The 20,833-nt window shown below is 43.4% G+C and overlaps 1 protein-coding gene and 1 long non-coding RNA gene across 2 annotated transcripts; both read right to left on the reverse strand.

The window, feature by feature from the left end:
• Positions 1-1,247: 1,247 nt before the first annotated feature.
• On the reverse strand, positions 1,248-4,798 carry FABP7 (fatty acid binding protein 7). Its single transcript, XM_057409495.1, has 4 exons — positions 4,648-4,798; positions 3,812-3,984; positions 3,101-3,202; positions 1,248-1,609 (listed from the first exon to the last, which is right to left on the reverse strand). Exons 1-4 carry the CDS (start codon positions 4,718-4,720, stop codon positions 1,559-1,561), a joined length of 399 nt encoding a protein of 132 aa, XP_057265478.1. The 5' UTR covers positions 4,721-4,798; the 3' UTR covers positions 1,248-1,558.
• A 1,089-nt stretch (positions 4,799-5,887) lies between these two features.
• On the reverse strand, positions 5,888-14,225 carry LOC130599247 (uncharacterized). Its single transcript, XR_008972197.1, has 3 exons — positions 13,811-14,225; positions 13,628-13,696; positions 5,888-6,113 (listed from the first exon to the last, which is right to left on the reverse strand). It is a non-coding gene; the product is annotated as an uncharacterized LOC130599247 (long non-coding RNA).
• Positions 14,226-20,833: the final 6,608 nt, after the last annotated feature.

Consider the following 20,833-nt stretch of genomic DNA (forward strand, 5'->3'; position numbering starts at 1 on the left):
CTCGTAGATATTAAAAACTATTAATATCTACCGAAGCCCCCATATTTATAATGGTTCAGAATTAAGGACTCTGTCTTCTAGATGTACAGTGCTCCCCACAAGAGAAAACAGACTTGGATGTTCCTTTCAGGCAGCTTCTTTGTGAAAAAGTAAATGTAATAACATTAAATTTTGTATTTGCATTGGCTAGGTGCCATAGTTATGCCTAAACTTTTATGAGTGAGACAAGGTACCCATGTCATCCTAGCTATCCAGGGAATCAAGAAGCCATTTTCCAAGATACCATGTAGCAGATGTGAAGGATGGCACAGCACAGTATTAGGTCTGGGAAGTTGGGAGGGATACCCCTCTGCAGCCACAAACCCTCAAAATGCTGACTCACTAAAGACACAGCTCAGCTGTGCCTTTGATTGGAAGGTGGTAAATAGCTACACCTCCTCCATGTGGTTTGCTCAAATCAGTGTGTCAGAAAGCATGGACTCCAAACAATCTTACCCATGCTGCCAGCAACCTTTTTCTTTATTCCTAATAATCTGAAGTGTAAGGCAGTTTTTCCCACACTGGTCTTTCAGGGAAATATTCTTCAGGAATAAGGTTTTCATTTATCTCTTTCAAACAGCATTTTATTTAAGTTGCTCACAGTGCAAACTGTCATCTCCTGTACATATTAGGTAGGAAACTACAGCTCAGGGAGGGGAATCTCAGAAAGTTTGTCTTTTGTTTTCCCTTTGTTCTCTTCCCACTCCTCTAGATCCTGATGAAAGATAAGCTTTGTATCTCAAGTTCCCTAAGTCCTGCCCTTTATCATGGTGGTCCCTTCCTCCCACCCTGTGAAACTCTTCAATCTTTTCACTTTGATTTACATCAATCCTTTATATATGAGCAAAGAAACCCACCAAAAAAATTAAAAACTCTCTTAACCATTAAAACCAAAACTACGGGGTGCTATTGACCTTAACATGCACTGGGTAACAAGTTCCAAGTGAAGACATGAGCTGAAACTGGCTTGAGGCTCTCTCTTCTCTGCCCACATATATAATGACAGGGGCTTAAATTTCTCCAGCAAAAAGAAGTCACTGAAGTAAAGCATGGCAATTTTTAATTTCCCATGTACTCAACACCAGAAAGAGAGAGGCTGCTGCAGCACTGTGTACTAAATCCTTTTCTGTTGTTTAACTCTGAAGAAGAAACTTGAAACAACTCCCTCCAGAACACTGAAATCTTATCAGATTAAATGCAAAAGGAGCACAGGTTTAAAAAACTTTTTAATTTCTGTTTGATCAGCATTCCAAAACAATTCAAATATGTTCAATTTACTGTTAAAAAAAAAAAAAAGGCAAGTGTTTCAGAAATTTAATGCCAAGTTTAACCTATTTCACTAGACAGGACAAGCGCACCAATTTGATGGCATAAAGTTGTTCTTTTTTTAAAAAACAACACACATCCCTCAAACTATTAACCTTTCATGCCAGAAATGTGCTTTTTAGCTACGTTTGATTATGGACAGTACATTAATCCATCCAGCAGAAGTAACATCTGGACAGAGGTCAGGTAAACTCTATGCTTTCTCATAATGGCGAACAGCAACCACATCACCGAAAGTGAGAGTCTGCAAGTCCAAGGAAAAGACAGACACGTTAGATGTGGACCATTTTCTGTAATAACACATATTAAGAAGTCAATTTTAGATCAGGGTTGGTTTACATTATCTTATTTATAGAAACACAGATTGGTCTAGGTTATTGATATTTTAAATGAAAAACAGGCAAAACCTTCATTATGGTTCCCATCATAAACATAACTTTCTCATTGCTATTTTTAATTCCAGGAAGCCCATAATGCACATTTACAAGGCAACTAAAAAGACTGTTCAATTTTTCTAATTTTCATGAATGTAGTTTCTTAAATATAGCATTGTTTTAATACAGACTTAACACTTGTTTTCTGAAAGCTGATCACACTGCAAGATGTGCTATCTAAGACTCCAAGTCCTCTACATCTATATTCTATACTATTTTGCGTAGGCATATAATTAAGAAGAGCCTGGTATTACAATACATGTATTCTGTGCACTTATGTAGCTAGAACTACCAAGTGTTTCAGTTGCTGCTGCTGTGTAACTATAGTAAATACAGTAACTACAATGTGTGATTTTGGAGGTATTTCCGGAAGTGGAAGAATGAATCTCACTGTGTTCAAATTCTGAAGGAAGAAAGTTTTCTGTATATGCATGCAGCTGTTTCCAAAAACAAAGCATGTATTTTTCCTTAAACTGTTTGTCACAGTGTTGCACTGACAGTATGCTTTAAGCTTTTAATCATTTGGAAATCTCAATCCATACAGATACTCTCTGAAGTATTTAGAAAACAAGCTAACTGGCTGTCTCCAACAGCAAAGTCGAATAGGTCAGTATAGCTGAAGGAGTTTTATTTTTGAAAGTGCCCAAAATAAGCATGAGAAGTACCACCCTGAACAGTAAGATAATAACTTACACCAGGTATTCACCCCATACTGCTGTTTCTGAAAAGTCGGGAAACGAACATAAATTTAAGCCAAGACTTTTTTTTCCACAGAATTGTTTTTTTATTGTAGTTTTTAACGAGAGTGCTTGATGCTTATGTTTTTAGCAAGAGTGCTAAATGCTGTTAACTTCTGCAATATTGTAGTTTTATTTTCCTAGAGAAACATTTGTTCTGTGTAATTAAATATTATTTATGTGTGCATATATAAACCAAATTTTTAAAGAACTTAAATTAATACTAGCAACTGATCACTGCCTATGTTATCGAGAACTTTGTATCTTTTTCAGCTCACCAGGACTTTTTTTTCCTTTTGCTGGGCATTTACGCAATTTCTAGGAAGAACGTATACACTCTGGAAGTCCAGAGGGTGGCCTGCCTACAACCTCTAGCCATGCTTTAGCTGTCAGTAAAACAAGATAGCAAACAAAACAAATATTTGAAAAAAATCTCTGCTAGCTTTTCGTACCAATTGGTTTAAGGATTTGTGAAAGTAACACTACCTGTTCATAAAGCTCAAGATAAATATAAGTGAGAAGTGTTAGCAGTGTATGTGAATGATCAGTGAGCTTTATACTTACCATTACCATTTTGCCATCCTTGATTTCTCTTACAAAGTTTGTCTCTTTGCCGTCCCACTTCTGTATATGCACTAGCTTGTTGCCATCCAGGGTCACAACTGACTGTGAGATAGCAAAAGACACAAAGGCATTCATTTGTTTGGGGTATTTGGGATTCTGCTTACACATTCAGCTCGCACTATTTTATTGAATTCTCTCCAATAGATGGATGTGGATCTAGAATGATAAAGTAGTCCCAGCCATTTTAAAGCCCATGAATCATCCTCATTTTAAGCATGAGCTCCATACAATTCTCGTTTGTGTCAAAGGATGAAAAAAGTTGTTTCCTTTTCATTCTAGCCTCACAAGAACCACTGTTTCAGCTTGTGCTTTGGGATAACATTTATGTTAAGCACCCAGAGATGCTGGGAAGAAGGCATTTCCCCATTTTGCCTGGGAAAAAGTTATGCCAAATGGTATTTGGATTGAAAGAAAAGCAGGCAGCTAACACAGTTGGAGGCTGGAAGGTAGGCAGGGGGATAACCCATTGTTTCAGACAAGGAATAGTGTGAGCAGGCAAGTAAGATGCAACCTTGTCTTTTATTTCCCTGTCCTTCAGTGCTACAACTGGCAGTAACACAGTTACATTTTTTTCCTTTGACCCTTCCAAAGATACAGCCGCGGGGGCGGGGAGAAGAAAATGAGGCCTTTGCAACCCTAGAGTTCACTTACTTTGCAGTTTCTGTCATCGGGGGTAGTTTCATCAAATTCTTCTCCAAGTTTAAAGCTGATTTCTGTGTTTTTGAAAGTGCTTTGAGTCCTGATCACTACTTTGTCCCCCTCAGTGCTGATAATCACAGTGGGTTTAGTCATATTCCCCACCTGCCGTGTTGCAAAACTCACTCCTAGACCATCGAGGGGAAAAAAGAGAAGTCCATCAGACATTGGGGTTTTTTTACATCTTTTCTGCTACACATTGAGGTACAGAAATCTCTTCCCTTGCTCTACAGCTTTAAGCTACCACGGTGAAAAGCTACTTTCTGCTTCGCTTATGCCCTTACCTAAAGTATCCACAGATTCTCCTCTATACACAGAAAGCTGTAGCTCTGAGCCCTCCCTCATCTCTAAGGGCCCTGACAAGGAACCAGAGCAGTGGCACGGCCTGCCAGAGTTCGGAGCGGGCGGCAATCACTTCTCTCTTCTGCTTCTCAGGATTTCGGTTCCTTAGCATTCCTTGTAACGATTTCTTGTTTGGTTGCTTGTTTCCAGCTTACCTGCAGGCAGCATTTGCCCTTCTTGCAGACGCTGTCCCTAACCGGGGGACATCTCCCGCCGTCTTCCCCGCGGCAGTGGGGCTCTCACGCACGCACACACACCCCGGACGGATGACCCGGATCGATGTAACCCCACTGACAAGGACACAGCCGCCCATACCCCCTCGCCCCTGCTAGCGCCTTACCTACACCTCTGGCAGCTGGGGGATTTTTTTAATTATTATTTTAGGGTTCTTAGGGCGGTGTAAAATTCCAGGTCTCCTGAACGTGCCGCTGCCGCCCGGCCGTACCTACCCAGCGCCTTCATGTACTCGTCGAAGTTCTGGCTGTCCACCAGCTTCCAGGTGCCGCAGAAAGCCTCTGCCATGGCGGCGGCCGCCTGCGAGAGCGACAGCGGGAGCGACAGGTGGCGAGGAGCGCCGCGGCCGCCGCTCCGCTCCGCATTTAAAGCCAGCGCCCGGCGGGGGGCCGGGAGGCGGAGGGCAGCTGCGGCCCGCCCAGCTAGCTCGCAAGGGCGCTCTTCCTCCTCGCCGGGGTAGGGGCGTGGGGGGCTTCGCTAGGGCCGCCTTCCAGGCCGCGGCACACGGCGGGACACTGAGGGGCAGAGGGTGGTGGGTTACCTCCGCCGAGGGCACCATTCCTTGCTAGAGCCGCCCACCGGGTAGCCAGCACCCGCCCGCGTTGTGGTGTCCCTGATAAAGTGACGCGGACAAAAAGAGAAGGCACCAAACGCGAAATATTCTACTGAATAAAAATATAGGATAGCAGAGCTACTGCAGGACAGCTTTCCTGAAAGCTTTCCCGTGAGATTTTCAAGCCCAGTTTGGTGTTGGCCAGGTAGAGACCACTTTCCCCCTCCATCTCATGGCATCCATAGGGATTTCGGATGAAACTGGCATTTGCTGTTGTTGGCTGGAAACAGTACCTTGCCTCCACAGCTGGTGGCATTTGGAGACTAAGAATGAAGAACGAAGGAAAAGAACCTAAAACTGTTTCATCTATTATGGGATTTGTGTGTGTGTGTTAGAGAGGGAATGTTTTTCTTCTTATAACTGTTCTCTGAATTTTGCCTCAAGTTCTGGTTAGTCATCTTGCCTCCTGAGTGTTTTTCAGAAAGCAACCTTTCTCTCTGTGGGATGCGCCATGGTGTCAGCTTTTCCAGATCTATGGCTTGGACGGATTTCAGAGTCATGAATCTAGCTCTTCAGCTCATAACAAAACTCAGGGACTATGTGGAACAGACTTTCTGTGATTTAGGAACAAAACCCCAGTAATTTTCTACCTGGCTCAGCCATACAAAATATAAATAATTATTAATACTTCCCTGCTATTTTTAAATTTGGTTTTAACTGTCATTTGCCATTTTCAGGCTCTCGTAGTATAGCATGTTCCCTGGGTCTAGAACAAGTGATGCTGCTGATTGGATTTTAATTTAATTTGCCATTTTTCCCTTTGAAAGATTTAACCCCTTTCTGAATTAACTCCAGGAATATATAATTGTACCACAATTTACCACACAACACAATTTTCATTATCCTTGATAACCTCAGGGTATGAACCAGTGTGTCTATTTCTCTTTAACCTTCCATTTACTTACTTTGAAGTGCAGTGAGAGACAAACTGCCCTCCTCCAGCTGCTCAGTTTATGTCCAAATTTCTCTTCTGACCTGCAGTTCTGATACTTGCCAGCTCGTGCTCAGAAAGCCAGGGAGAGTAGAGCATCACTTGAAGTAACAGACCACCAAGTGTTGTTCATGAGGCTGAAAGAAATCAAGTCCCTTTTCTCAGACAAAGTTGAATGATGCCGTATCTCCAAAGTCTGCACAGTATACCAGCCTTACTGGTGCATCTCATACAGATGTCCACTAACCTGATGTCCATGGTCAGTCAAACACACTATAATGAATAAGGAATATGCTTTGTGATTGGCACTGTCATGGCATGGGGCATTTAGGATTGATATTCCGCATTTTGGGAAGTGTTTCCTCAATACAGTAATACTATCAAGTATTTAGTAGTGTTCACCACCCATAGCCTAATTCTCTCTGCAGCCGTGGTCTCATAGAGATTCATTGCTGGCACCCAGGCAGCTGATATGGAAGCAAGTACAAACTGACCTCACCACTCATCTGACACTACTTTATCTGACATGAACCGTATTAAATCCTAAATGATTTTACCAATATTCTCATGAACTGACAGTGTCTCCTCTCCCAGTACTGACAAAATGGAGTTTTCTGCTCATATAGCTCTGTCTGCAGAAGCCCTAGCGCCTCTACTGTTCCTTCTGGCGCAACATGTGTGAACAAAGCCCTGGGAGAGCTCCTTGCTCTCTGTGCTCACTGGGGCTTGTTGTGTAGAACCAGCCTCACAGATTTTGTGCCTTATAAAACTGAAAGTGATTCAGTGCCCCTGCTGGTAGCTGGACTCCTGAAAGACATTTCTGCCTTGCACCTTCTTCCAGACAGCACTACAGCCTGGCCCTTGGGAAGTAGCCACTTCAGGATCTTTCACAATTTAAGCAATCATACTTACACCAATGTCTCTTTCCTACCAGGATATCTCAACATACTTAGCTAAGACAAGCAGCTAGTCTTAAGAAAGCTGTATTCTTCAACACTTTGCACCACGCTTCAGATGTAAAATAGGGTCTGCTAAAATATTCACATTCCTTCTGCTACTTAGATAGATTGCCGAAGTCATCACACCAGGTTTTATGGTGGTGAGATTCCACCTGTTAGTGATGATTTGGGAGCAGGATAAATCAACAGTAGGAAATGCTACATTATTGACACCTTGTGGGGTGACAAGCCACAGCCAAAAATGTTTTCCATGGCATCTTATGCCCTATATTTGCTTGTGGATGCTTATGTGAGAGTTGTGTGTCAACTGCTAGTATAAGTTATCCTGATCTATGTAAATGCTTTGCTATGTCTGGAATGGAGATCACAGTGTGGAATACACTGACCTGGTGTGCATTTAAGAGACCAGCTTGGAGTTTCTCTTATGATGAGTTTGAAGGTATTAACAGACTGTGTGCTCCCCTGTGAAAAGCCTGTGTGATGAGATGTCTCTGTAGATTCCTCTCTGAACGCTCAGAGAGACTCATTCTCCTTTACCAAACTTCTTAAACCTGAGCAGTGTAAGTAGGCACATTTGCATTGTCTGCACAAGGCCTGCTTGAAAGATGGAAGCGCTGTGGCAAGACATCCCTGTGTAATAAGTAATCCTTTCTCAGAAGGCCATCCAGGGTGAATATTGGACTGCTCTAACCTTCAGCCTTTGAATACAGGGCACAAAACCTGTTTTTGCCTACCTTTCTCCCCTGTTATAGCCCTGCTTCACATGCCCTCAGGCATTTGAGTGTCTTGGCCTCATTCAGCCTTCATTGAGTCCTTGAAAAAAATATTCACTTGATCAAAGAAAAATATAGGAGGGGGGAACACTACACGATGGGCACCAGGCTCCTGTGGTAGAAAAGTCTGATCAAGAGGTTTTCTCCTGTGTCGATTTCTCATAATTAATGTCAGGAACTGCTGAGCATTTCATCACAGTCAGTAAGGGCTTAGTAATATGGTTATTTAAATATAGTGAATTGATGCAGCTAATGATGTTTGAAGTCAGGTTTATCTATCCTTCTGTGGTGTCCCTCTGTGGATCTAACTCAGGAGGGGCACTCTTGCTACACCAACTCAGCTGAACCTATCCTTTCACCATCCTCGCAGTATAATAGACAGTATTAACATATTACTCTGTAAATTTTCATCAGTAGTTAAGGGGATGCTATATTATAATTTAGTGATACCTGCATTATTCAAGCATTTCTATGTTCAAGCAATGATGACCCTGAACTTCTGGGCATCTTGTACCCATGTGTGCCACAAAGGATAGCAGTGACACCAAGGCCTAAGTACCCTGGTATAGAACCAGATGTAGGCACTCAGAGGCCTTTTAGATATTGAATCCTACTGAAAGCCAACATGATTCTGGGTCCTAACTCTCATAGTAATTTTGGTAATCTCCAAGCTTTCTGAAACATATAGGGGGCTACTTAGGAATTAAGGAAATTGAAAAAAATGTGTAGGTGAAAGTAGAAGAGATTTCCTCCATTTATAGGCAGTGGACTAGGGTATTATTGGCACATTGGAACTTTTTTTGAAGCCCTGCTGTGAAACTCTGCACAGCTTTGATCTCAGCGTAGTGCAGAAATGACCAGATTTTAGTAGCTATTGTGTCAGACGGGATGATGTTGCTTCAGGGCTGAGTGTGATTGGATTTTTTGGTGCTGCAGAAAAACCTAATATCAAGCAGGGGAATAGAAGGTCTTTAACTAAAGTTATCTCTTGTGTCCTTTAGCTGTCTAAGAGATTTGCTGATCCTCCTAATAAAAAGAAACTATCTCAGTGCTGTTGGCGATTCACAGAAAATCACTAGTTTACTCTATTGATGGGCAGCTCTTCAGAAATCCCAGTTTAAACAAAAGACTTAAATAGCTTATGGAGAAGGCACCCAATTATGCAGCTGCACAAGAAAGTGGTCACAGAATGGCCTCAGCTACAAAGCAGATGTATGAATCCAGTTTTGTGCTGCATAAATGCTATGGGAAGGGCTTTTGGAAAGACCAGGTGATAGGCAAGGTGCAAGATACCCATGCAAGGTGCACGTCTACGGGGGTATGATATAATAGGCATCACAAAAACATGGTGGGATGGCTCCTATGACTGGAGTGTTGGAATGGAAGGTTACAGGCTTTTTAGGAAAGAAAGGCCTGGCAGGTGGGGAGGGGGAGTTGCCCTTTATGTTAGGGATAGGCTGGAGAGTATGGAACTCTGTCTGGGGACAGGTGAGCAGTCCACAGAGAGTTTGTGGGGCAGAGTTAAAGGGAATATAGCTATGGGAGACATTACTGTGGGGATCTGTTACAGACCATCTGATCAAGAAGAACCTGCGGATGAAGCACTCCATAGACAGATAGGAAAAGCCTCATGCTCTCAGGCCATTGTTCTCATGGGTGACTTCAACCACCCTGACATCTGTTGGAAGGACGGTACGGCCCGGCACAAGCAATCCAGGAGGTTCCTCGATTGTGTAGAAGACAACTTCTTTCTGCAAGTAATAGAGGAGCCGACAAGGAGAGGTGCCGTGCTTGACCTCGTGCTCACCAACAGGGAAGGGCTCATTGGAAATGTGACGCTCCAGGGCAGTCTTAGATGCAGCGATCATGAGATGCTCGAATTTGAGATCCTCAGGACAGTGAGAAGAGCGTGCAGCAAGCTCACTGCCCTGGACTTCAAAAGAGCAGACTTTGGCCTCTTCAGGAACCTGCTTCGGAGGGTTCCATGGGTGTCCTGGGTTCAGCAGTAGCAGTCATGTTTCTCCTCCTTGGTAGCTGGTGCAGTGCAGTGTTTTGACTTTCGGCTCGGGAACAGAGCTGATAGAGATGTTTTGGTTTGGCCAAGGACTTTGTGAGCCTCATGCTCTGCCAGGGAGGAGGGGAAGCCAGGAGGAAGCAGAGACAGGACACCTGACCCAAACTGACCAAAGAGGTATTCCATACCACAGCACGTCATGCCCAGGATGTAACTGGGAGTTAGCCGGAAGGGCTGGGAGACTGCAGGGTTGGAGGAGGTATCGGTCGGAGCTTGGTCGGGCTTGGGGGGCGAGTTATCGGTCAGCGGGTGGTGAGGTGTTGTATTCTGTTCCCTTGTTATTTCCTTTATCATTATTATCATTGGTGGTAGCAGTAGTGATTTGTGTTATACCTTAGTTACTAAACTGTTCTTATCTCAACCCGTGGGAGTTGCATTCTTTTGATTCTCCTCTCCGTCCCTCCGAGAGCAGGGGGAGGGCAAGAAAGGGGGGGAAGTGAGCGAACGAATTACCTGACTGGGTTTAAACCACGACAATGGGACACAGCCGTAGAGGGCAGAGGGGCCCAAGACTGTTGGTTGATATTCAAGGATCACCTGCTGCAAGCTCAGGAGTGTTGCATCCCAACCAGAAGGAAGTGCAGCAGGAGGGCCAGGAGACCTCCTTGGATGGATAAGGAGCTGCTGAGGAAAATTCAATTGAAAAAAGAGGCTTATAATAAGTGGAAGCAAGGACAGGCAGCATGGGAAGAGTACAGGGATGTTGTGCAGGAAGCTAGGGACCAGGTTAGGAAAGCTAAGGCCCAGTTAGAATTAAACTTAGCTAGAGGTATTAAAGATAACAGGAAGGGATTCTACAAGTACATAGCAAATAAAAAACAGACTAGGGAGAATGTAGGCCCCCTCAGGAAGCTCTCAGGAGAACTGGCTACACAGGATTCAGAGAAGGCTGAGGTTCTGAATGACTTCTTTGCCTCGGTCTTCACTGGCAAAGGCTCTGACCAAGCCACACAAGTCTTGGAAAGAAGATGCAGGGACTGTGAGAATGAAGACCTTGCGCCCACTGTAGGAGAGGAGCTGGTTCGAGACCATCTTAAAAATCTGAAAGTGCACAAGTCCATGGGTCCTGATGAGATCCATCCGCGTGTCCTGAAGGAGCTGGCAAATGAAGTTGCTAAGCCACTGGCCATCAGATTCGAAAAATCATGGCAGTCAGGTGAAGTTCCCGATGACTGGAAAAAGGGAAATATAACCCCCATTTCCAAGAAGGGGAAAATGGATGACCCGGGGAATTACAGACCAGTCAGTCTCACCTCTGTGTCTGGCAAAATCCTGGAGCAGATTCTCCTGGAAGGCATGCTAAGGCACATGAAAATCAACAAGGTGCTTGGTGACAGCCAGCATGGCTTCACTAAGGGGAAATCCTGCCTGACCAATTTGGTGGCCTTCTATGATGGGGCTGCAGAACTGATGGACAGGGGTAGAGCAGTTGATGTCATCTACCTGGACTTGTGCAAAGCGTTCAACACTGTTCCACACGACATCCTTGTCTCTAAATTGGAGCAACATCAATTTGATGGATGGATCACTCGGTGGATAAAGAACTGGCTGGATGGCTGCACACAGAGAGTTGTGGTCAATGGCTCAACGTCCGGCTGGAGACCAGTAACGAGTGGTGTCCCTCAGGGATCTGTGTTGGGACCGGTCTTGTTTAACACCTTTGTCACTGACACGGACAGTGGGATTGAGTGCACCCTCAGCAAGTTTGCCGATGACACCAAGCTGTGTGGTTCAGTTGATACGCTGAAGGGAAGGAATGCCATCCAGAGGGACCTTGACACACTTGTGAGGTGGGCTGATGCCAACCTCATGAAGTTTAACCATGCCAAGTGCAAGGTCCTACACCTGGGTCAGAGCAATCCCAGGCACAGCTACAGGTTGGGCAGAGAAGAGATTCAGAGCAGCCCTGCAGAGAAGGACTTGGGGGTGTTGGTTGATGAGAAAATGAACATGGGCCGGCAGTGTGTGCTTGCAGCCCAGAAAGCCAACCATATCCTGGGCTGCATCAAAAGGAGCGTGACCAGCAGGTCGAAGGAGGTGATCCTGCCCCTCTACTCTGCTCTTATGAGACTTCACCTGGAGTATTGTGTGCAGTTCTGGTGTCCTCAACATAAAAAGTACATGGAACTGTTGGAACAAGTCCAGAGAAGGGCCACAAGGATGATCAGGGACTGGAGCACCTCCCATATGAAGACAGGCTGAGGAAGTTGGGGCTGTTCAGCCTGGACAAGAGAAGGCTGCGTGGAGACCTCATAGCAGCCTTCCAGTATCTGAAGGGGGCCTATAGGGATGCTGGAGAGGGACTCTTCATTAGAGACTGTAGTGATAGGACAAGGGGTAATGGGTTAAAACTTAAACAGGGGAAGTTTAGATTGGATATAAGAAGGAAATTCTTTCCTGTTAGGGTGCTGTGGCACTGGAATGGGTTGTCCAGGGAGGTTGTGAATGCTCCATCCCTGGCAGTGTTCAAGACCAGGTTGGATGAGGCCTTGGGTGATATGATTTAGTGTAAGGTGTCCCTGCCCATGGCAGGGGGGTTGGAACTTGATGATCTTAAGGTCCTTTCCAATCCTAACTATTCTATGATTCTATGATTCTATAATGGAGTCAGGAGCAGGGAAGATGTGTTTGTACCGTATCCCTTCTAGGAGTGCGGCATACCTTAGGCAAAGCTTAGGAGCATGTCACTGTAAAAGCTCAACCAAAATAATTCCAGGACAGACTAACATTAGAGTAAGAGTCATGTTACGGTCCAATTCTGGTGGGTTTTGCTAATTGGTGAAAACGAAGTGCTCTGTGATCATGCATTTCGTTCTTGCAGGCTCTTTCTTACGTTACAAATTGGTGCGACATGAGATTAGCAGAGTCCTGGAAAGTAAATACCCACTAATACCTCATTATGAACTATTAGACATTTATTCGGATTGGTTTAAGCTGAGAGGACGGCTGGTTGACAGTGGTTTAAAGAAGGAAACAAATACTGCCAAATATCTCCAGGGTCTTCTCTGCTTCTTACATGCATTTAGAGGGGTGTTATCTGCTGTCTAATATTACAATAGCTATCATCTAGAGGACTCAAGTAGGAGGCTCTCCTCAATTAGCCTCCACTAAAGCCAGCTACCTTCCTGGCTTAGAGTTCTATTTATTGAAGATGCAGTTATTTTAACTTTGTGCCATTAGGCCTTTGTTATTTTAATATTTGTCTTTGCTTTCTTTTGTGTTTAAGAGTAGAAAAAATCCTCTACAATGTAACAGAAATGTCTGATACTGGGTGTCACTTACAATAGCTGTCTAGTTACTGTAAAATCAATACACAAAATCAGCTGTCCAGAATTACAATTTCAGCATGGCCAAATGCAAGGAAGAAATAAATACAGTTTTACAAATGAGCAACTGATTATTTCAGGGGTAAATAAGGTTAAAATAATCCTTAGGTGCATGAATGGAAAATATCACATAGGTTTAAAGAGATTAGGTGACTTGCATTTGACTTGTTGCAACTGATTCTGGAAGACTTGTGTAGATTTTGTGTTCAGAGCAGCCCAGTGAAAATATTAGTGGAGCAGAAACACACCCTGTATCAAGGTCCAAAGATTCCGTACTGTAACAAACCTAGGGAATGAGTTTTATTAAAAGCAATACAAATTTTGTGGTATTAAAAGCACAGGTAATGTCTAAACGTCATAGTCTGTAGTCCTAGTTTACACCTTGAAGGTTGTGTAACACTTAATAAGTGCGACTATTTGGAATTCAGTATAATCAACCTCAAGCTAAATCCTTGCAGGGTAACAAAAGACAACTTTGCAGGACTGGATTTAAGAAACTTTTGGAATAGCACAATATACCTGAGTTCTGTTTGCCCATACTGAAGCACTCCATTTGCTGTGATATCCTGAAATCATTCTCAACACCATCTGAAATTTAGACAAAAAATAAAGTCAGCCTTAATTGACTGAAATGCAAATTTAAGAAAATAACCACTAAGTTTGGAGAACAGATGTAAAGCAGTAACTGAGGTCATTAGCTACCTGTATTTAGATATTGCCTGGGTCCTCCTCTGTTCCACTCAGCTATGGACTAACAGGAGAGAGTCAAGGCGTGCTGGAGCCAGAAGTGATCCCTCAGATGCAGCTGGAGACACACTCCTGGGTTTGTCTCTTCTAAATTGGAATCTCTCAGCCAAAGCAAGCCATTTCCTCCAAAGTTCTAAACTAGCAGTGGGTTACAGGGAGCGTTAATGCACCCCTGAAAAATGTCTGAATTCCACAATTTTGATAAATAACTTAACTATGTTATCAATTTATGGGCCTGTTGATGGAAAAAAAAGCCTGACATCAGACAGAGGTGCTTCTGAAATGAAACCTCATGCTGGATGACCTAGGCAGAATTACACATCTAACTTGCTTCATTCAAGAGTGCAATTATATCCCTGCTTTTTCATACTGGTTTGTGACCAAGTGTTATGTCATTTCTGAGTTTGAATCAGTCTAAATATTAAACTTCCCGGAACACGAAACTCTAGAGTAATTTGAAGCATTACAGGGTTATGATAGCTCATTACTAGCCTTAAAGAGGGACCTAGTACCAAGACGATCTTGGAGAAAATTTCAGTCATCCTGCTTTTTGCAGACTATCCTAGAGAAACAGAATAGAGTGGTCTCCAATCCGGTATACAAAACTCCAGTCACTGGAAATTAAGCCTAGAGAAATTTATATTAAAAATGAAGTACATATTAGCTGTGATGAGACTTTGCCCCTTGACCAGCTTTCAAAATGCCTTATTAGACTTTTCATCCCTGCAAGTTGTAAGCTTTGTTAACAACTACAGCTATTAGACATGATGCAGGAAGTAATTCAGAGAAGTTCCATATCCTAGATTATGCAAGGAGTCACATGATATGGTCACAATGGGCAAGTCTAAACCAGGAAACTTTAGAACATACCCCACTTGCTATGAGTATGTTTGTCCTTTGCCAAAACAAAGTCTATCATGGGAAAAGATACAGATATACACAGAAAGTAAAATACGTGTGTAGTCCCTGCCTGGATAATCAATGATCTCACTTTCTGGACTATACCGCAGCAAGTGCCATTGCGGAAGTACAGACACATCCACTATTCCTTTAATTCTACACATCCATGCGTACATTTTGAAAGATCTCCCCCTCAGTGTGTCAGTCATAAACATAACCCAGACCCTCTATGGATCACAAAGTCTGTAACTAATCCTGTAATAGTTAAACAAGGCTTCTAATAGCGTCTTCCTCCAGACCTTTGAAACTTTCTTGAGCACTGCAGCCACAGCTCAGAACATCCATAGTCCAGAGCCAGTGGAGGGTGCAGAAGCAGGCTGACTCACACAACAGGCTCAGCTGTTCTGCTAAAGGAAAGGCTACGGAGAGGAAACACGGCACAACTTTCATGCCTTTAACTCTTTAACTCCATCTCACTGTCCTTTGTCTCCCCCCCCCCCCCCCCCCAAGTATACTTCTTCTTACATTTTATTTTATCCTTTATAAATTTAACTAAAAGTTTCCACTCATAACAGCCAAGTTTAACATCATCAGGAAAAAAAGATGCAAAGTCAAGAGTTCAAAGGCTGTCTGAAAGAACATGTCTGAAACTTATTTCAGCACTTTCTTACATCGCAACACCATCCCTATTTGCATAATCACAAGCTATTTTTGTTCTAGAGAAGCTTTCTCTCAGTGCTCAAGACAAAGACTATTCAGGGACAAGCTCAAGGGTCTTTAATGCGTCTGTCTGATACATAAGATCTCAGTCTCCCACCAGGACTTGCTGGGAGGAATAGCAATGAGTTGTCCTACCATCTCATTTTACCAAATATGGAGGCAAATAAAGAGATTAGTTTCTTATATTGGCTGTTTGAAGCAATAACAGTTGATTTTGGGCATAAATCAGGAGGTGTAAGTGAGCCAAGCAAGGGGTGAGCAGCACTGAGTAGGTGAATGTGAGCTTTGCATGGAGCTAGATGAGAAATTCAGAGTGCTGGAAGGAATGGTATTATTGAGCAATTAAAGTAGAAGATAGGTACTAAATTGGTGGGAGGAACAAGAAGGTTGAAAACGTGTAGCTGTTCCGCGGATGCATGCATGGCAGTTTTACGCTTAAAGGGTGCTTTTCGTCTGTGACGCACAGGATAACGTGGCTCAGCCCCTGCTCTCTGTTGTCTGCTGGATGTGGCTTAGGCGACTGCTAGGCAGAACGCACCTACTGGTGCACTGGGCAGCTGCGGACAGGTGCCTGCCAAGTCTCGGGGGTGCTGCTGGGGAATGGCCGTCCAGGAGTGACAGCTGTGCTGGAGAGTCAGAATTCAAATAAGCTGCTTGTTTAGGTGACCAGATGGACAGTGTAGCAGGCACCTCTGAGGGAAGTTCACCTGCCCTCCACCCGCTCCTGCAGATCAGTAGGAGCTGGCTGTGGTGGGGAAAGAGGGCGGCACAGTTCAGCCCGGTTTCCCCCAAGCGTTTGGAGACCGCGCAGGGCCTTCTAGCGTCTCTGAGCCGCTTGTGGAGCAGGGGGCTGGGGCAGCTCCATGGGCAGCGCCGAGGCGGGAGCGGCCGGACGCCGCCGCTGCAGTCGAGCCTTGCCGGAGCGAGCGGGGGCGCCCTCTGCCGGCACCGCTCGGCACCTGCGGGGAGACCCATCTTCCGCCCTACCGGCGCTGGGCGGCCGGGCGGTACCACAGCTCCCCTTCTCCTTCCCGTGACGGTTCATTCCGACTGCCATGCCCGAGGCGCTGCGAGCACCGGGACTGAAAAGCTGAGGGGAAGAGAAAAGCACTCAGGTGCCTGGCGCGGGCTCGGGCGCCATCTTGTGCGCACCGGGCGTGAAGTGCCCGGCTGCCTGTCTGACGGCTGCGGAGCCCTCGGGGGAAAGGTGCTCCTGTGCCTTCAGGAAATTACGTGGTTGATCAGGAAACCATTTCTCGAATACTGCTGGGGCTTAATAGCAGTTTACATGCTGCTTCTTTTTGTTTACACTGCTGATGTGTCATTTACAAACGTGCCTAAGGGATCTGGAAAAAATTAAAATAAATGGGAAGGTTAATCCAGGCTCCCACAGATTAGTTTTTCTATACATTGTATGATAAACACTGGATTTACAGCATCAGTCACTGCACAGCAGAGTTCCAGAAGTAAAGCAGCTGTAAGGATTGTCCATATCCTCACATAAGGACCCTTTACATTATAGGTAATTGCTGAATATATGTTTAATCCAGAAAGGCCCAGAGCACTCAGGCTTTGTATCAAGAACCCAAAAAAAAGCCAAACTATTTTCCATCAAGTGTTAAGGCTTTAATTAGAATCTAGAGGTCTGGCTTTAGGACATGACACAGAGCAATGGCCTTCAGGCCTCCTTTTGCTCCAGGCCATCTTGCAATATGAACTGTTCCACACTGGTCTGAACAGGAGAATAAACCAATAATGAAACACTCTCATCATTTATTGCTAATTACTGTCAGAAGCAGAACAGCTTCAGGTGTGGAAGATGAAACTGAGTTCTCCCTAAAAAATGTCAAAACCAGTCATCTGGTATTGGCACTCTAGCCCAAATTGTAGAGGGGGCATCTAAAGCTGCATAGGCTGCAAGCCAGATTTAGACACCTGTTTTGTGACAGAGCTTCCAGATTGAAAATGCTTTTGGCTACTTCACTCTTTGGTGCCCAAGCCTCACATCTTTCCTTTGCCCATGTAGTGTTAACGAGTTTCCACCAAGAAGTCTGGTCCTCTGAACGAGGCGATGTGCTCCTCCAGACTGGTGAGGAGGTAAGCTCCAAGACACAGCAGGAAGGAGCACCACGTACCTACCCCACAGGCAGTCCTGTGGGGTGAGGAAGCTTCAGCCAGCGTTGGATTCCCAAACTGACTTAAGCCGTTGGAGCAGCGTTCCCAGCAATGTAAGATGTCTCCTGTTTGCCATCATTCAACTTTCTGAGTACGCAGAGACACCAAGGTACTGAACCCTTGCTGAAATCCTTGAAATTAACATACAGATTAGCTGGAGACAGCCTACCTCTCACCAGGCCATCTCCCAACATCTTCGCTCTTTTGCTCTAAAGCAGATGCCTCCCAGCTGGTTTTGAGGTCTCATAAACTGTCTCCCTCCACTTACTTGCACAAACTACCTGATAAGCTAAAATCCCACTAGATGGCACAACAGTTTAAACCCTTTATTACTATCCAAACCACTTCAGAGCAAGTGCCCTGGGACCCACCCCCCCGACACCACGTAGGATCTGGGGCTTATGCTCACCGAGCACAGCAAATACAGCCTGTGCTAATCCAGTGGAGAAATCCATGCAGAAATGTCCGTTCAGTTCCTTTTGATGGGCTTTATCACACATAAAGCACCACCAGCAGGCAGGAAAGACGAATATGAACTAGTCCTAAATAATTTTCTAAACCTTGTTTCCTCTTTCTATGTGTGATACATAAAGGATACTTGGAACACTGACGGTAAAGTGTAGTTTAAACAACTTCTAGTCACTGCTGTGCTGTCATTTTTAACCAATGCAAACACAGTTATATTATTTTGTACGATCACTACTGTATGAAAGCTGCACAACACAGAAGTGGCCACTGTGGGTCAAATTGTGGGTTCGTATAACTAAATACGATGTCTTGGACAGTGCAAACATGTATGATGTTTCCCTTGATGTTGCCCTATTGTTCTTCAATAGGGCAAACATATATGACTAGCTCTCTTGCAGCCAAACATTTGTGTTCCTGGACTTTCTGAGTTGGGAGAAATTTTCTGTATGATTAGTAACTCGTAACTTTAAACTAAAGTTAGATACAATTCACACTGTATTTAGTATAAAATCAGTCTTTGTCTTCAATGACAACTGAGTCTGCCCTGTACATTGCTGTACTGTCAATGATTTGGAAATTTCTGTTAAAATATACCACTTTGCAAACTGCTTTGTCACTTATTTTATCCATCCAAGCTCAGCCTATGCAGTATTATACCAGAATGACTGTATATAGCACAGGTGGAAATAGCTGTATGAGGAATCATAGCAAATGAGCTTAATTTAAAAAAATGCTTAATTACGTCTCTTAATCTCTCTAAATGAGAACATTCTAATGATCAGTCCCCTACCTTGAAAACTATTTCGTCCTTTATTGCCTTCCAGATAACAAATTGAATTTTCCTGGGTTATAGCAACAAAAGCTGCACCTCAGCATGTTAATCTACTTCTTAACATGAGGCTTCTGATGAAGGGCTGACACAAAGAAAATTACCTTCCTAATAACGTGGAAAAGATTGAGGCCAATTTTCTGTATATTCAAAGTACCTAAATTGTTTTGTATATGCACAGTGAAGTTACAAGTGTATTTCATGGCTTTTTTTTTTTTTTTAAATGCAGAGTGGCTAATAATGAATAATTGCTTCATTAAGTTCTAAAATTTGAAGACAACAAAGTTACCTTTTTTTTTTTTGCTTGGTACTGAAAATGAATTTCTTTGCTCTATAAAAGCCCAGGATAGTGCTGCAAAGTGGTGAAAACGATACTATTACCTGTGCCATACTTGCTGGAATGGAAATTGGGATTAATGCATTATAATACTGGATTAGCCTTAATAGAAGTTTGCTGCTGTAATTTATCAAGGTAATTAGGTATGTACCTAATTTTAGGCACTAAGAAGTTCTGTTGACTTCTATGACACGTATGCATTTAAAGTTAAGCATGTTTTAAAATACTCTGCTGATTCAGGGCCATAACTTTGTTACCCTGTGGATTAGGAGAATGCCCTGTCATCAGTTACCCTTAGCTGAGCTAATGGGAGGGTGGTATAGTCTGGATAATGGTTCAGACTGGATAAACAGGCTCAGTGAGAAATATATTCAGAAGCACTTCATTTGCTCTTTACAGGCTTAAAGTGTAGTGGGACTATCACCTATCTTCAAGGTATTAACAAGAAAATGAACCAGAGCTTTCCCAACCTTAGCTGTGCTTGAGTTAGCCCTGCCTAAACCCCAGACTACTTGACAGCATGGTATAGAGACCCCCACATAGCAATAAAAGGGCTAGCTCCCCATTCGGCTGAGTCAAGCATAATATAGAACTAATAAATTCTTCTGGACCAAAGTTTATATGGCACAATCTCTCTCGCACCAGCAAGTGTTTATACTGGTCAGAAATACACAGCTGGTTCAGAACCATTAAGTTATGTTTGACAAAATTCAGGGCATAACTAGATATTCCTCTCCTATATCTGAACTTACTACAGAAAAACACTCTCATGCAGCCTAAACTAATAATTATTTAGACACAGACTGTACCTTCATGTGGCAGAGAAATATTTCTGCATCTGTACTGGTTAATCTGCAACCAGATAATACACAGACAAATGAGGACTGTATAATATGTGACCCATGTATTAGAGATCAGAAATGTTCATCCCACTTTTAATTGAGTTTCATTTTAAATCTTCTGGTTAATCTTTACTTCATATGAGGTTTTTCTAATTTTCTGTGAAAATCCTTCATTCTACACAGCATTTTCTCAATGACAGATTCATATAGCTCAAGTACAAAGTAAGCACCAATTTCCCAGAGTACTGAGCACTCTGACTAGTTCTAAGCTGTATATCTGTCTGTGAGCAGTTAACTACATGTATGTAGACAGCTGTGGAATGATTTTTGTGTAGAAGTTAGCACATGAATAATTTGCTAAATTCAGCTGGTTCGTAATTGGCATCTTAATAGTAAAAAACTTGAAAGCATCTTAGGCTAACAAAATACTTTAAGTATCTATTCCTGTAACCCAAATTTCAGTGACTGTAAAAAAAAAATCTAAATATATCCAATACTGCAATTATGGAAGAAAATTCAATATAGGCCATGACCCAGAAGAGCACTTTAGCATATGCTCCACTTAAAGTGTATAAAGAATTCTGTTTCAGTAATACTCAGCTACTTGAGTTCCATGGGATCATTTTAACTTCTTAAAATTGAACAATTTTATGTACCGTGATGCTATAAAGAAAGCTGGTACATGAAAATGGGACTGCAACTCAGAA

This window comes from Pezoporus wallicus, unplaced genomic scaffold (genome assembly GCF_028554395.1).
Source record: "Pezoporus wallicus isolate ANWC-B61680 ecotype Strahan unplaced genomic scaffold, APGP_CSIRO_Pwel_v1 contig_3817, whole genome shotgun sequence".
NCBI lineage: Eukaryota > Metazoa > Chordata > Aves > Psittaciformes > Psittacidae > Pezoporus > Pezoporus wallicus.